The sequence below is a fragment of the Elephantulus edwardii genome, unplaced genomic scaffold (assembly GCF_000299155.1).
Source record: "Elephantulus edwardii isolate Elephantulus edwardi_28Jun2011 unplaced genomic scaffold, EleEdw1.0 scaffold00163, whole genome shotgun sequence".
Taxonomy (NCBI): Eukaryota; Metazoa; Chordata; class Mammalia; order Macroscelidea; family Macroscelididae; genus Elephantulus; species Elephantulus edwardii.
Window position 1 is genome coordinate 7,623,589 of NW_006399913.1, and position 16,490 is coordinate 7,640,078.

A 16,490-nucleotide genomic window follows, 5' to 3' on the forward strand; every position below is an offset into this window, starting at 1 on the left:
GGTCTCAGAAGCAAGCAGATTTGAGTCCTGCCTCATTGTTTGATGGCTGGTGTGACACTGAACGTGCTGTGCATGCTGAGTCTGCATTATAAAATCTGTTGCAAATGGCTGATATATTGCAGTGCAAAGCTGTATTGAGTACTGCATGAGAAAATCTGCTTTTAATAAACTCCTCGGGCCTCTTTCCTGCAGTCTAGTCCTTCATGTCTTATAAACGTGATCCTCAAATCATGGGATGCTTGAGAAGAAGACCAACATAAAATGCAAACTAGAAAAATATCAGAAATCCCAAGCTGAATGTGTAGGGTCAGGGGCAAAAACTTTTGAATCACACACACACACACACACACCAATTTTGAGTTTATTTTCTTTTTCTTTTTTAGCTATTTGAATCTCATTTCCTTTGTGAGATGTGGAATGCATGCATGGCAAGATTATATTGTAGCAAATAATAAAGCAGAATTCATTTTCTGTTATGTACTTTGCATGTGTCATTCCATTTTATCTTCACAGAACCTTTCCTGACAATGCCATCATAGTCTGCATTTCATACATGAAGGAGTAGACTAAAGGGGTTAAGCAATATGCCTAAAAATCCACAGCCAGGAATGGCAGGACTAGGACTTAAACATAAATCTCTCTTCAGAGTCAGTAAACTGAGTGACACCATGCACTTAAGAGTGCTTAGTACAATGCTAGGCACCCAGTAAGCAGTGTTTCAATAAAGTTTCTCACAGCCAGATTGCATAACAGAGGATGATTGGCTGCTGCTACATTGTAGATTTCCCCACTTGGCAAGAGGCCACCACACATTGAAATGCAAGAGACACAGGAGGGATGGGAGAGTCAGTTGTGTTATTTGCATCTAATTCCACTTGTCTAATGGACTTGTTAAAAGCACCCTAGGTGGAAAGTGTGAGTCTTAATGGCATTTTATAAAAGTTGCTGTGATGAATTAACACATAAAGCAAATTAAAAACAGCTTATCGCTTTTTAACTTGCATGATGGGGGCACAGTGGCAATTTTTTCCCCAGACGTGAGGCTCCATTAATATCCAGAAGAGCCAGAAGCTGCTGAAATGTGTCAGCTGTTCGGCTTTCAGGGACCTGACAAGTTTGAATCAGTGTAATCCTAGTGGGGGCAGATTGTCCAAGATGAATAGTGCTCACAGAAAGAATTCCTCCCGAGCTGAGCTCTTCCGGAGGACACCTAGTGGGACACCTTGGGCTGTGACACTTCCCCTCAGAATTTGTTGAAAATAGATGGAACATAGTAGAATGGTTGCCACACCAGGAGAGGACTCTAGGGAACAGTTTTGAATCCCCCCTCCCCTTCCAAATAGAGATATTTAGCCTTGAGAGATGAGGAGCTTTAGAAGGCCATTGACATTTGGTCAAGCTAGAAGCAAGAAAGGACATTCTAGTGGCATAGCCAATGGGGTGTTATGTTGCTAATCCAGAAGCCACACCTCTCTGGTGGTTCAAATCTGTCAGATACTCTGCAGAAGAATGATCCATCATCTCCTTCTGTGCAATTTACAGCTCAGAAACCTGCTTAACAGCCAGTTATGAGTTCATTCTGGCTTGAAGGCAAGGAGGTCTTTGAGAGAAATGAAGTTCATGATTCAAAGCCAATATTGTTTTTTCAGCTGTAATGTAAACCCCAAATCCTCTTGCCATCTTGTCAATTCTGATTTATCAGGATAGGGCTTGCAATACTTACAAGTATGGCTTCATTTGATCCTTTCCATAACACTTTCAGATAACTTGTGCTGTATTATGGCAATTTTACTAGTAAGGAAAGCGTTAAATGACTTGCTCCAGGTCACATCATAAAACACTACAAGCGACAGGCAGTCTGACTCTAGGGCCCACTTTCCTAACCACTGTCAGCTTTCCTGATGGCCTCTCTGCCTACTTTCCCAGCATGACGTATGTAAGAAAAGCCTGAATCTTATACCTGGGTGAAGTCTGAAACCCAGCTAGACTTTTAGAGTAAGAAATATTGACACAAGAGATGAATGATAAAGATGCTTCAGGACTTTGTGGAGGATGTTATTAATTAAAGCTTAAGGGAGGATTAGCAGTGCAGGTTGCTACTACTAAACAGTTAATATGGCTAGACTTCAATAGCCTAGGAAATTAAACAGTATTAAAAAAAAAAAAAAAGAGCCAGGGAGCTCTGGTGGCCTAGTTTCAAGAAGCAACACTGCAATCCCAAAGGTGCACAATTCAAATCCACCAGATGCTCTCCTGGAAAAGGGGGGCAATTTCCTCCTGTACCAGTCAGAGATGATTTGACAGTACACACACAAAAAAATTAATAAAATAAAAAAATTTTTTAAAGAGCCAGGAATGTGGATTTTGAAGTCAGAAGGACCTGAGTTTATAATTAGTGTCTACCACATACATATGTGACCTGGAACAGATTATTTAATTTTCCAAGCCTCTTTCCTGAATCTATTAAAAGGATCATCCCAATTTTAACTTTAGGGTTGTTTTGAGGTTAAACTAGACAATAAGTACAAAGTTTTAGGATCCACAATCAACATCTGTAATACCAGAAGTCAAGAAATTAAAAGACATATTGCATTGAGCAATCTACTACCAAAGATCTCTTTAAAGTACAAAAGAGCAAGGATGTCATGTTAAGACTAAGGTACACCAGATCCAAGAAATTACTTCTTTTGCATGTGGAAGCTGGATGATGAATAAGGAAGACTAAAGAAGAATATTTTAATTGTGGTGTTGGCAAAGAGCATAAGACTGTATGGTGCAGGATAGGGCATAATTGATTTTGAGCTGTTGTTCACAGAGTTAGTAAGAGTCAACATCTCTACTCAATGGCACCTAACAACAACAATAATTAAGAGTATAAGTAACGGCTACCATTGTGACTAGCATGGAGTCTTAAAGTGGCACAAACAGAAAAGCACTTGACTACTGGCTAGAAGATTAGTCTCAGGCCTGTTATCTTACCTCTTTTATTCAGAGTGGTTTTTGTAGAATGCATTTTTATAAGTATCCACTTAAGACAAAAAGGGAAGAAGATAATAACAACTGTCTTCAAGTCAGAGATGGTCACAGTTGATGTGTCAGGGACTATGCTTTGTGTATATTACCTTATGTAACACTTAATTGTTATAACAATTCCAAGGTGAAGGTAGTATTATCCACAGTGTGATCAGTATCATCACCATTACACAGGAAGAAAATGAAGCCTAAGAGAGGTTGAGTAGTTTACCTACATAATTAGCTAAACAGCTAGCAAGAGTTAACAGGGTCAGGATTCTATATTCTTACTATACTGCACTCTGTTATGTTACACCTGCCATCAGCTGTGTGATATAGATTAGATAGACAGATGATAGATAGATAGATAGATAGATAGATAGATAGATAGATAGATAGATAGATAGATAGATAGATACAGGCATACCTCAGAGAACTTGTTGGTTATATGTACTGTGGAGTCAAAACCAACTTATACCTGACCAGCAGGTTTTCAGAGGCAGTAATTTGAGTGGGAGGAGATTGCTCATCTTTCTCCCACAGAGCAGCTGGTGAACTTAAACTGCATGTCGTTGGGTTGACTGCACAGCTCCTTGGCACTAACCCACTAGTGCTTCCTTCCCTCAAAGATGCTGTGGTTTTAGTCACAGTCTACCATCGTAAAGTGAATGTAACTAATTTCTGTGGCTTCTTACATCCAGAGAAGTGACAGGAGTGGTTCCTCTGAGCTTGTATGCCCTTCTTCCTGGTGGGGGCTTTGTTTGAACCTTTGGTTGGGAAGATACATATAATGGACCTGGAAATTATTCACTCCAGAAGAATGGCTCCCCAATTTTGTGACTTGAGCACAGAGTTAATGGAAAAGGTTGTGTTGTAAATTATTTCACTTTTCCTCCAGAATCGGAGAGCTCTAGATGCTGTCTTCGGCTCTATTTGGTTGTCATGACAGCAGATATGACATTTCTTTCATTGGGAAGAAAAAAAGAAGAAAGGAAATAATCACACATGGTTCTGACTGATTTTTAAAAAATTGTTTCCCAGATTCGACTAGTTTTGTATGCAGAGTGGTTACGTGGCAAGAAAATTCTTAGAGTAGAATCAGAGGGGAAGAAATAGGGAGGTGGTGAAATGACTTTCTGGAAAAATCATATGGGGGGGTGGTGATGATTGCTGTGACAGGGGGATAGGGGAGAGAATGGACAATATATGGCTTGACACAAACTGTCAGCTCCTTAAGGTAAAATCTGGTTACCAAGGTCTTGCTCATCATTTTAATTATGCTTTCAATTCCCATTCCCCACTGCACATGTATATTATTTAAGCTTAGCAAAAGGTCAGCAAATGCTCCATGGTGGAAGACACAATTCAGTATGCTATGTGCAATGATGTGGCAGAATCAGCATTTTGTGGAAGCACAAAAGAGACATGCATCCTTTCATCAATGTACACATATGTACTTAAGCAGGCTTTCATTTGTTCCATTTTAAGCACTTGTTATTAGTTACTTCTGTCAAATTTCAGTGTCAGCCCAATTCTCCAGTGAATGAAAGGGTCATGTGCCCTAATTTGAAACATCAGAATTGAAATCATTTTTCCTGATTATAAGGGAAAGAAATAGTTTGACACATGTGAGATTTCTTTCAGACAAAAATAGTCCATTTCAGAAAAATTTCCATGTTTCTCTTCTTTTTCTTGTGGCATTTTAATCTGCTTGCATTAGGAGGGTTAAAAAGATCTCCTTTCGAGACTAAAGTGCTTTTGGCATCTTGTATTATTAATTACTTTTTAACAACTAATGGTCTTCAAAAAAAGAAGTCCCCTATCCTTAGGGTGCTATAGGCTACCATAGAAACCACCAAGGTGAGGCAAATGTCAGCCTCAGCATCTGACCAGTGCAGTTTGCTTGCTTACCATAATCTAGGTCATCATCCAGGAAATTGTTGTCAAGTAGATGGTGGGTTCTCAGGGAAAATTCAAAACTGTGAGTTCTAGATGTGAGCCACCAGAGATTCCTAACAGTGTGCTTTTCTGTCATTTTCTCCAGAGCCATGTTTGACTATGACAAGAGCAAGGACAGTGGGCTGCCAAGTCAAGGACTTAGCTTTAAATATGGAGACATTCTCCATGTCATCAACGCCTCGGATGATGAATGGTGGCAAGCCAGGCGAGTCACCCTGGAGGGCGACAGTGAGGAGATGGGAGTCATCCCCAGCAAAAGGAGGTAAGAATGCTTTTCGGGTATTTCGGGATATTAGCTTTTCTGTTACCCGGGAAGTGGAGCTGATGGGTAGGGGTGGTATAAGTGGGAAAACTGTCAATGAAAGAACTATTTAAGTGAGACAGTCAATCCATGAGAAAATTGTCAGTGGTGACAGATGAAAAAAATTTAAAACTCTTAACTCTCTTCATATTAGGATTTTACCAAATTTAATGGCTTTGAGAAGATGGAGCAGGGGCAGAGAATCTGCTCAAACTTCCTTCACAGACCTTTTACAAGTATCCATATGTCCAATACATGTTTGACTGAGTTGATCTGTTCCTATACAGATTTAGAAACTCAGAGGGCTTGTTCTAGATATGTAATAGTTTTCAAGAGAATTTTATAATTTGTGAAAGCCAGACAGATTGTTTTCTAATCTTGCTGTGGAATACTTCCAAATGAAAAAGAAAATCCTTATCCCAAATCAGATGCTTGGACTATGCACTGTCAAGATTCTTAGGTGATACAAAGACTATCTGCAGTTGCTTTTTTTCACTGAAACACTAACTTCTTTACTCCTATTCCTCTCCTCAATCCTCAGCTCCAGCTTCCATTTAAGATTTTTTGTTCCCGCCATGCCTTCTCTGAGTCAGAACTGTCCTATGCTTTCTTCTTTGAGCATGCCTTCAATCTGCTTTTAAGAAGCAGGCAAATGTTTTAGAAGAGCGAACTCCTTCATTTGCCCTAGCAGTTTCTAATAACCACTGCTAGAGAGGAGTTTTTCTTCCACAAATGTCTTTTTTGACAGCAAGAAGTAGAAATTTTCTGTCTATCCAATGGAAAATAGATGTGGCATGAAATCAAAGTCCGGTATCATGCTTATTTAAAATAGTCACCATCTACTCTTGAGCTGCAAGTTCCTCAAAGGACCCTTATAGTAACATCAGATCCAGAAATCCAAAGCGCCCCAGAAATGGTCTTATGCAAAGTTGGATATTCACGTGTTGAATATCACAAAGTGATATAGTTAGTTAGCTGGTAAAAATCATAGACAAGATACATGAATTATACCCAAGAGTAACTCTGTGAGGCACCCCAGCAAAGAATGGACCCTGCACTTGGGTGAGCAAGGGGTGAGTGCAGGCAAATTACTCCTCGTTTACCTTTAGTGAGCAGGCATCAGGATGAAACGGTTGCACTTCTGGGTCTTCTCTCAAGTCTCTTTGCCTCTCCATCTCCTATCTGCAGATAGACTATTTCTCTTTTTCCTTGAATATCTTCAAACGTAAAGAACTGGGCTTCTGGGTAATTGCCTAACATTGCATTGTAAGAGAATCCTGGCTTTATGCAATGACTTGTAGTGTTTACTGAAAGGTTAAGTATTCAAAGCAGTGGCTCTCAGGGCCATTTTTTTATATTCAGTGGTTCTCCATTTCCATTTCTATCAAAACAATATGAATTTGGTTGGCTTTAATTTAAATCATCAAAGCTGTCTGAGGAGCTATCCTCTAGATGGAGCGATTATGGCGAATGCTGTTCCAAGGATAAAAACAGGATTGTAGAAGGAAAGCTATGGAAGAATAGATTTCAGGTCATTTTAAAGAAATCCTTTTAATACTCAGAGCTGCTTAGAGACCGTCTAGACAACCTGAAGAAATTGTGGGCAGGAGCAATAGTTGTCACAGAAAGAGAACATTATAAAAACTTTTATATACTTCTGTCTACCAGTTCTCTTTACAAACATGCCTTCCTAAGATTCTGGTCCAGTCCAACCTGAATAGGTCCTGGAAATCTGTATTTGTTTACATATTCCCTCATATGATCCTAACGATTGAAAAATGCCTTGACAGAAAACATTGTGAAACTGATTCAAGTTTGGATGAGAGGGCTGAAGTATATCATTTCAGGTTCTTTGCAAGCCTGAGATTCCGTGACTACTTCTAATTTTTGTCAATAGTCATTCACTTGCCCAATGACACATAATTATCCTCCCTAAGAAACATTCTCAGTTCTTCTTCCCAAGATAATTTTCCATCTACTTACCATCACTACTGAGGTAGCTGTTGGTCTCTGTCCCATTTTGGATGGAAACCATCTTAACCTTAGTACAGCTGGCCTTTAAGAGAAGCTTAGTGCTTTGATTCCAATATTGATACTTATTTCAGTTTTATTTCATGAAGGGTTTTAATAGTGTAAAAAGAGTGTATCTGATACAGGAGTAACAGGGTCTGACCTCCATTAACTACACAAGGGGGTAAAAACCTCCATCAAGAACATGCAGCTCACAGGAGCAATGATTTTGTAAATTATTACCTAACTTGGAAGGGACTAGAGAGCATTATGCTGAGTGAACTAACTCAGTCTCACAAGGATAAATATTGTATAAAACCATTATTGTAGAATGAGTATAGGGATCCAAGGGAGGTGGGGGAAGGTAGAAGCAGAGGGTTGAGGATGTGCAGGAGTGGGTGATTAATCATGGAGTTGTAAAATTTTATGGGTGGGGAGATGAGGGAAACTGGAATAATCTAGTCTCAAAAACAGTGTATTCAAATTCTGTAAATAAACTAGTACTAAAAAAAAAGAAGAACATGAACAATGCCAAACCAATCCCTGTGGGGACAGACATGCCTTCATGCTCCTGCACCTCCTTCTGTCAATTCTAACCTCAGTCATCCCTTCCCTCACATCTCTCACTTCACTACCTTTGGGGTTGATAATTCATTGCAGTGACCACACAGAATTCACAGACCATAGTCAAGAATATAAAGTTTATTTGTTAATTAATAAGTTATAGTTTAGGTTTTGGAAGCAGAAGTGGCATCCACTTCCTAAACAACATGCCTCTGGAAACTCTATGAACTTTGATAAAGAACAATAGTTATAGAAAGGCTTCAGGCCTTTTGTTCATAGAGTCACTAAAAGTCATGCACAATTTGACGGCAATCAACAACAGTTTGGGTTAGAAGCATGCAGGATAACGTTTTCACAGGTCTACTTTCCGGTAGGCCTCTCTGGTCTTAAGGGTCAACTTTGAGCCAAAGTTACAAAGCTCTGTTAGTTCTCCCAGTTATATGTCTCCCGTCTCCAACTTTGAAAGTAAGATTAGGCCAGAATACAGGCTCAGCTGTGGTTCTGTGGGATGGCAGATCTCATTCAGCTCTGTTTCACACAAATCCTTGGCCTCTGCCACTGCTGCCTCTCAAGCCATCTAGTCTCAGTCTCGCTTCATCTCACAGGAACCTCTAGCTCAAAGGATGTGCTAGGCTCGCTGTTTCTTTCCAGAAAGTAGTGAGATTCATTTTTGGTCTCTGAACATGCTCAATTTAAGCCTGATGTGATGGCGAAACTGACCAATCTTTACATTAGCATTCTATACATCTTATTTGCATGTTCTTAACCCACCCACCCACCCCCAAAAAAGGCTATTTATTTATATTACTAGCAAACTAGCCAATCCCTTGATGGGGCCACAAACACGTAAAATTTGTATAGTCCAGACTTTATTATGTGAAGAATGTAGCATCACATTAGAAGATTGGAGGAAGACTCATCATCAACCTGCCATATGCAGAGGGCATAGCCTTACATTAAAAAAATAAGAGGACTTGAAAGAATCTACCAAAGAAGATCAAAGACTACCATCTTTAATATTGGTTATATGTTAACACCAAGAAACAAAAATCTTCAGAACTAGACCAATAGATAATATCATGGTAGATGGCGAAGAGATTGAAATTGCCAACAATTTCCTTTTATGTGAATCCATAATCAAGATCCATGGTATCAGCAGTAAAGAATGACATGCATTGCACTGAACATGTATGTTGCCAGGACCTTCTTCAAAGTTCTAGTAGACATAGAGGCCACTTTAAAGACCAAGGCGAACCTTATCCAAGCCATGAAAAAAATTAGATATAAAGAGGGAACCAATAATCTAATAATAAAAATCTATAATAAAGTCCACCCTAAAAAGAATATATATAACTTTATTATTGCATAAAATAAAAGATTTGTTGTGAACTTTGTTGAGTCTCATCTTTAATATTTAACTTCTAAATAAGAAACTTGCACATGCATTAAGGATCTTAAAACTTAGTTCTGAATAAATGGTAGCTGGTATTAATCTGATTTACTATTAAATTGAGATTTTTTAAAAAAAATTTCTAATCCTCTCTTGTCCTTTTTCTCAATAAGGTTCCTCTAGTAGAGCTAGTCTGGAACAATCCTATGTGGCTAATATTGATGTAGGACTTTACCAAAAAATGTTTCTCTGTCAATGATACCTTGTCAGTGTTCCAGTGAAGCCATGAGCTGGGTAGTGTGGAAATCATTGCCACTTTCTTATGTAAGGAAATGAGAACTAAAAATGGCAAGTGACACCATGTACAGCATTACCATAATCATCTTAGCAGCAGCTTATTGTGTGCCAGGTTCTTAATATGAGCTAGCAATTTTGCTATAGTTTCTCTTTTTACATCACATTTTCTGATGTCTCTATTAATATTCTACTTTTATGAATAATAATCCTGAGACCTTAAAAAGTTGAATACCTGTCCTAAGTCACAGAGCTAGTAAGTGACAGTGTCAGAATTCAGGTTCAGGACTAAGTGATTTCATGAGCTTAGCAGAGGACCTCTGCTTTATGAGTTCACACAGCTTGTGAAAGCCAAGCTGGGATTTATTTTACTGTCTATTATGCTAAGCCTCTACAGTAACTAGTCACCTGAATTCATTGATGGCAGCTTATAGCCACAATTGGGCAAGGGTTCACTACTTACCTAATCTCTAAGAGAAAGCAAGCTGTGGCCTCTATTGTGAGAGATATTTCAACTCTAATGCAGCCATTGTGGATATCCTGGATGAGATGGATTGATTCAGTTACTGGGGTAATGAAGGTAGGCGTGTCAGAGACAATGAAGTTGCCTCAGTATAGAGCAGGGTTCAGATGCTCAAGTGACTTGACCACCTAACCATCGAGTTGGAACCGAATCATAGCTGACCCTCCAGCAGACTTTCAGAGGCAGTTATTCAGCCCTAAAGATGTTCCCATCATCCATCAGTGCACTAAGCTTTACCTTACTTCATAGTTGTCTGGAACCTGAAATACCAGATGGGAAAAAGGTGAAAGGGGAGAGGAAAACAGTTGAGCTTCTTAAACCAGGACCATTTGTGTTCCCTGTTGGTGTCGCCATCCAGTTTGTTTCCAGTATTTTGGTCAGTGAGCAGGGAGTGAGGGGGTTATTTCTGCCTAAATAACCTAATTAATTGCTTGATTCTGTCCATAAAGAAAATAACCACACTTGATACAGGAGGCTCACTATTTCTTTAGGTAAAGGTCTAAGGTTCTTCATAAAATTTATTTCTGCTTTAGAAGTTTTGTTCATTAAAACAGAGAAAGTGATGCTAAACCCTTTCATGAATTCTTACATGAAAAAAAAGTAATGAAATGGTCAACAACTTTCAATAGGAAATACTTGTTATTTGGCCAAGTCACTTAACCTTATTGAGCTTTAGTTTTCATGTCTAAATGAAGAACTAGAGTATTCATAGTCACTCATTCATTAAATATGTATCATGTGTCCCACTGCACATTAAGCCCTAAATTGTCATCTAAATTAGAAATAGCATAAATAGTATCTACCATAGTTTCTAATACTTAATCTGTACTCAGATTGTGACCAAAGTTGTTGACCATCAAGTTTCATCTTACTTAGATCCACAGTCAACATCCTTGGCATCAGCAGTCAGAACATCAGGAAGCATATTGCACTGGTGAAAGTCTGCAGTCAGGGATCTCTTCAAATTATTGAGGAGCAATGATTTCAGTTTGAGGACTAAGGTGCACCGGATTCAGGCCATGATCTTTTCAATCACTTGCTATGTATCTGATAACTAGGCAATAGGTAAGAATAGGAGAAGAAGAATTGGTGCCTCTGAATGGTGATGTTGGAGAAAAGCAATGAATAGCCCATGGATTGCCAAAAACCAAATTGATATGTCTTGGGAAAAGTACAGTCAGAGTGCTTTTTGGAGGCGAAGATGATAAGGCATCTCCTCACATACTTCCAACATGTTGCTAAGAGGGGCTATTCCTTGGAGGATAACATGATGCTGAGAAAGGCAAAGGGTTGGCAAAGGATAGGAAGACCCTCAACCAAGTAGATTAACACACTGACTGCTGCAATGGGCTCTAGTATGTCAGGAAAGGTGAGGAGGGTACAGGAGAGGACAGAGTCAAATCTGTTACTCATAGCGTCACTATGGGACGTATTCAACTCAACAGCACCTAACAACAAGAACAATAACAGATTATTATTTTTATTATTATTATTTTGTGTGTGTACCATCAAATCAGATCTGACTTGTACAGGAGGAGATTGTCCCTCCTCCAGCAGAGCATCTGGTGGGTTTGAACTGCTCACCTCTGGGATTGCAGTGCAGCTTCTTGCCTCTAGGCCACCAGAGCTCACCAGATTATGAATTTTTTCTTTCTTTCTTCAGACCATGAGATTTAGTAAATGGAAAAAGTAGGACAGCATTATTTAGGGCCTCATTTTTATACTTTAACTCTCATTTCACCAGTGAAGTATCCATGTGCAACTCAGTAAGGTAGGAGAGGGGTGTACAGAGAGCCCCAAGAGGCAATCAAGCAATCAATAAAAGATGAGGGAAAAAGGATACAGTAGACTTGAGATTCTGTTCGCGAGGCTCACCTATGATGGGATTTCTGTGAATGCAAAAAGACTGCTTAGGCGAAAAACCAATATATACTTAGCATGTAATGTTACACATAAACATTTGGCTAACTGAAATTTCAGCATTGAAGCAAATTTATTCTGAACTTTGAGCCAGCCTCAAAATTATGACTATGCTACTAACTCTCTGAGTATGTACTTAAATCTGATTACAGCTTATTTCATTCAAGATATAAGGGATAGTGGGGTACATTAAAAGAAGAAGTTATTGTCAAGCACTCAGCCCAGGCTTTCAGACAACTGCATTGGGCTAGAAATTGTAAAGGACTCATCAAAAATCTCATGTCTGTTGTAAATCCCATTGGATAATAGTTAGACATAGAAGGTGTTTCCCCTACTGAGTGGCTGTGATGAAAGCTGATTTTCAGAAAATATATCCTTGAATGCTGGTTTTCCAACTGAGTGGCTGTGATAAAAGTTGGCTTGCAGTGTATATATTCTGTCCTTGTTTCTTCTATTTTCCAGACTCGTAAATCGCAACCTTCCCATCCATAAATGGAATGAATAATATGTACCATACTGCATAATAGAAACCAAATACGGTCATGTAAATGTGGTGGAACTTCATTAATAATCATATATTAAATTCAACTGTAATTTGTATTTTTTTACTAAGGAAATTTTGAACCCATGGAGGATGAAAACCTTTTTTTCACTCCCAAAATCCTGCTGAGGAAAGTTACTAGTGGTCAGTCACCTTTAAAGCAAGGCTTTTAAAACAAAACAACTCAAATTTTACCTTTTGTATTACATGTTTGAAATTAATAGCAAATATTACCAATATGTGAATGTATGTTTGACCTTTTTTTGCAACCCTTTTAAGATTTAAGGGATTATTGGATTATTATCAGGTAGAAATACCAAGTTCACCCTAACATAGGCGTGGGGCCCATGTGGCTTTTGAGGGTTTATGAAAAAAATTCTTTGCATAACCTGATCAGGTAACCATGTGTTCTATGCATTTTAAAGTCTTTTTGGCATATTCTAATGACCTAGTTTACCATCATTAGTCTGCTTAAAGCAAAGAAGCCAGGATAAATTTAGGGCTCTTGCAGAAATTTTTAGAAGGTTCAGAAGAGATGAAAACAAATTAGCATCTGTACTTGGATTAAAATTGAGAAAAACTGATGAGATTCAAAGCAGGCATTTTCTCAGTGAGCATTTCCACTTGGCAGTTTACCTTATTCTCCAATCTTTCTTGTTCTCCTCCCGACTGTTGTATTTGGGGTACACACAGAAACATATTGCTTTAATATCAGAGGTTAGATCTGAAAAATTTTGTTCAGCTGTTTCCACTCAGATATTCTGTTCACACTAAATAAATATATTCTGAACTCCATTCTGTAACTATAGAAACCCTGAAATTCACCGTTTTCAGTGGCAAATACAAAAGAATCCTCAGTTAGAAAAGAGTGTGTTGTTAATTATTGATCTATTAATAGCTTTATAGACTTCAAAAGCCATTAAATTCTGGGAGATTTTATCTTCCCTCCATCCCCCATCCATTTTTAGAATTAAAGCTAGCCATGGTTAAACAAAGGGTTCTTCTACAGTAGTGCATTGACTATTTTAATTCTGTAAAGCCAACAACTGTGGAGTAATGCATGGGTGTGCCCTCAGGGAACATAAAACTCCATGTGTACCTTGTAGGAAACATACACAAAATCCAAGAAATACTGCCAATACAGAGATAGTAGTTTCTGATGCATCTTGAAGGTAGAAATGATCATGTCTAAAAAGAGAGGCTCAGAAATCCAAGGTAAAGTTTAAATTCCTGGTACAATTACTGGTCCTACTGATTTTATTTTTCTAATACTTCTCAAGCCCTTCAAAATTCTTATGATGGATAGATACCCTTTATAAAGGCTTCAACCTGTGTCCTTTTTGTCTTCCATACATGAATCTCATAAATTGTATGATTTATTGTTGTATTTCAATAATGACATGTTTCTCTACTTAGGGAGGTCCTTTCTCGCTGTTTTTTCTATTTGTAAGCTCCTTCAAGTCTTAAGTAAACTGACACTACCTCCAAGAAGTCTACTCTAAGACTTCCATCTTTTTCACCTTCCAAGAAGATGGTATTCCCAAACTGATTATTATTACAGCCCATTGCAGCCATGCTTTCTAAAACAGTTTTCTTTGTTCTCTAGTTCCTTGTATGATACATAAGAACTATTCCTTGAAAGTTTAAATGAAGTACTGATAAAATAAAGAATTCCTAGAGATGACTGGCAAGTATCACTTAAGAGGAATAAAAGGAAGAGAATCTTGCTTGATTTATGTTTAGGTATTCATCTATTTATTCATCAAACATTTATACAGCAACTACTGAGGGTTTTTTTTCTTTTTCTTTCCAAATACTTTCCCAGTATGTGTAATACAGTCTGTTTCAAAGTACCTGTAACTTAGATACAAATACATTAAGACTTTTCATATTGAAACAAAGAACATTTTCAATTTTATTTAAGCCACAAGGATAAGGAGGAAGTGCTTCATTTAAAAGGAACTTAGTCATAAATGCTCTGTCATATAACTGCCTCTAATTTCAATTTCCATAGGGTGGAAAGAAAGGAACGGGCCCGACTGAAGACAGTAAAGTTTAATGCAAAACCTGGAGTGATTGATTCAAAAGGGGTAAGTACAAAATAACGAAAACATTAAGTTATCCTCGTTGCCATAGATATAACTATAATTAAACTTTAAGTTTCAGTAGCAAATAAAGAGCTACTACACTGTTATAAATGTATTCTTAAATGTATTATAAATGTATTCTTAAACATGATTCCTGATGAAGTGAATTTACAGTATATAGATTACATAATTAGAGTCAAGCTACTACCAGTGTGTTGATACTGATGCAATGACTACAATGAAGGAAAATAAGATAGCTTAGAAGTTTTAAATTTTTTAATAAGTTTCTTTTAAAGAAAAGAATTTGTTTCATTAGCAGATGACTTATAAAACATTTCTAGTTGATTATAGATTACAAAGCTAAAAACACTGGTTGTGGAAAATATATATAAAAAAATACACTAAATGAATACCTGGATTGTTGTGACAGACAGAAAGAGGAATTACCATTTAATCATAAATATTAAAGCATTTACACAAAGGTACCTGCATTACTTTCATCGCTGTCATTCACATACCATAAAATTCACTCAGTGAAAGAATCCAGTTTAATGGTTTCTAGTTAGAGTTGAACAACCATCATCACAGTCAATTTAGAACATTCTCATCATTCCGTAAAGGGGCACCATAACCATTAACAATCACGAATCTCCTACTTTCTATTTCTATAAATTTGTCTATTCTGGATTGTCCTTGCATACTTTTATGGCTGGCTTTTTTCACCTAAGAGATACTAAATGCTTGAAAACATATTAAGAACTCTTTTCTTTCCAACTAATATTCTATCATATGTATATACCAAACTTTATCTATTCACCAACTGATAGGTATTTGAATTGTTTCCACTCTTTGGCTGCGATGAATAATGTTGCAAATATATTTTTATTTCTTTTAAGCACCTACTTAGGAAGTAATTATACTGGAGGGAACCTTGACAGTGAAATGGCTAAAGATTTTGGCTGGTAGCTAAAAGTTGGTAGTTTAAATCTATCAGTCTCTCCACAGAAGAAACATGAAACTATCTCCTTCTATACAGATTTACAGCCTTGGAAACTCTGTGGGTAGCTCTACTCCATCATACAGAGTCAATACGTGTTGGAATTGACACCATGTCAGTGGGTTAATTCTACTGAGTCACATTCCCAGAGTTTTTCCCCACTAACAGTGTATGAGGATATCAATTCCTCCATACCCTCCTCATAGTTTGCTTACATTTGTCTTTTTTTTTAATTATAGCCATACTGTTGTTGTGTGTTATCAAGGTGGAACCAATTTATAAATGACCCTCCACTGGGTTTTCATTTTTCAGAATTAGTTACTTGTCATTTTAGTATTTGTTGCATTATAAGAATTCATTTTCTGAATACTGGAAACTTCTCAGATTGATGACTTCCAAATATTTTCTCCCATTCTATCTACTGTCTTTTTTTTTTTTTTAATAGTGTCCATGGAAGTTCAAAAGGTTTGGGGCAGATGTGGGGAGTGCGGAGTAGAATAGGAAAGATTCACAGGGACTCAACATTATGGGGTAATAATAACATAGATCAATAGTAGCTACTTATAGAAAAGACAATGTATATGAATGATTTATGAAACACAATGTGAATGAAAGATTACATGAAACAAAATGTAAATTAGTAACTGTATCCAAACTAATATCCCCCCCAAAAAAATAAACATATATATATATACACACACATACACACACATACCCATACCTTTTCAACCTGTATGCAGAGCAGATTATCCGAGAGGCTGGGATCTATGAGGAGACACGTGGCGTTAGGATTGGTGGAAGATCTATCAACAATCTGCGTTATGCAGATGACACAACCATGCTCCCTGAAACTGAGGAGGACCTCATGCACTTACTGCAGAGGGTCAAGGAC

The 16,490-nt window shown here is 37.7% G+C and overlaps 1 protein-coding gene across 6 annotated transcripts in view; it reads left to right on the forward strand.

Moving 5' to 3' along the window:
* DLG2 (discs, large homolog 2 (Drosophila)) overlaps positions 1–16,490 on the forward strand; it is a 1,891,340-nt gene that overhangs the window by 1,792,442 nt on the left and 82,408 nt on the right. For all 6 annotated transcript variants that reach the window (XM_006895272.1, XM_006895270.1, XM_006895271.1 and 3 more), the window contains 2 exons: positions 5,057–5,233; positions 14,529–14,604. In XM_006895272.1, coding sequence (XP_006895334.1) covers positions 5,057–5,233; positions 14,529–14,604 — 253 coding nt within the window. The remainder of the gene's footprint in view (positions 1–5,056; positions 5,234–14,528; positions 14,605–16,490) is intronic.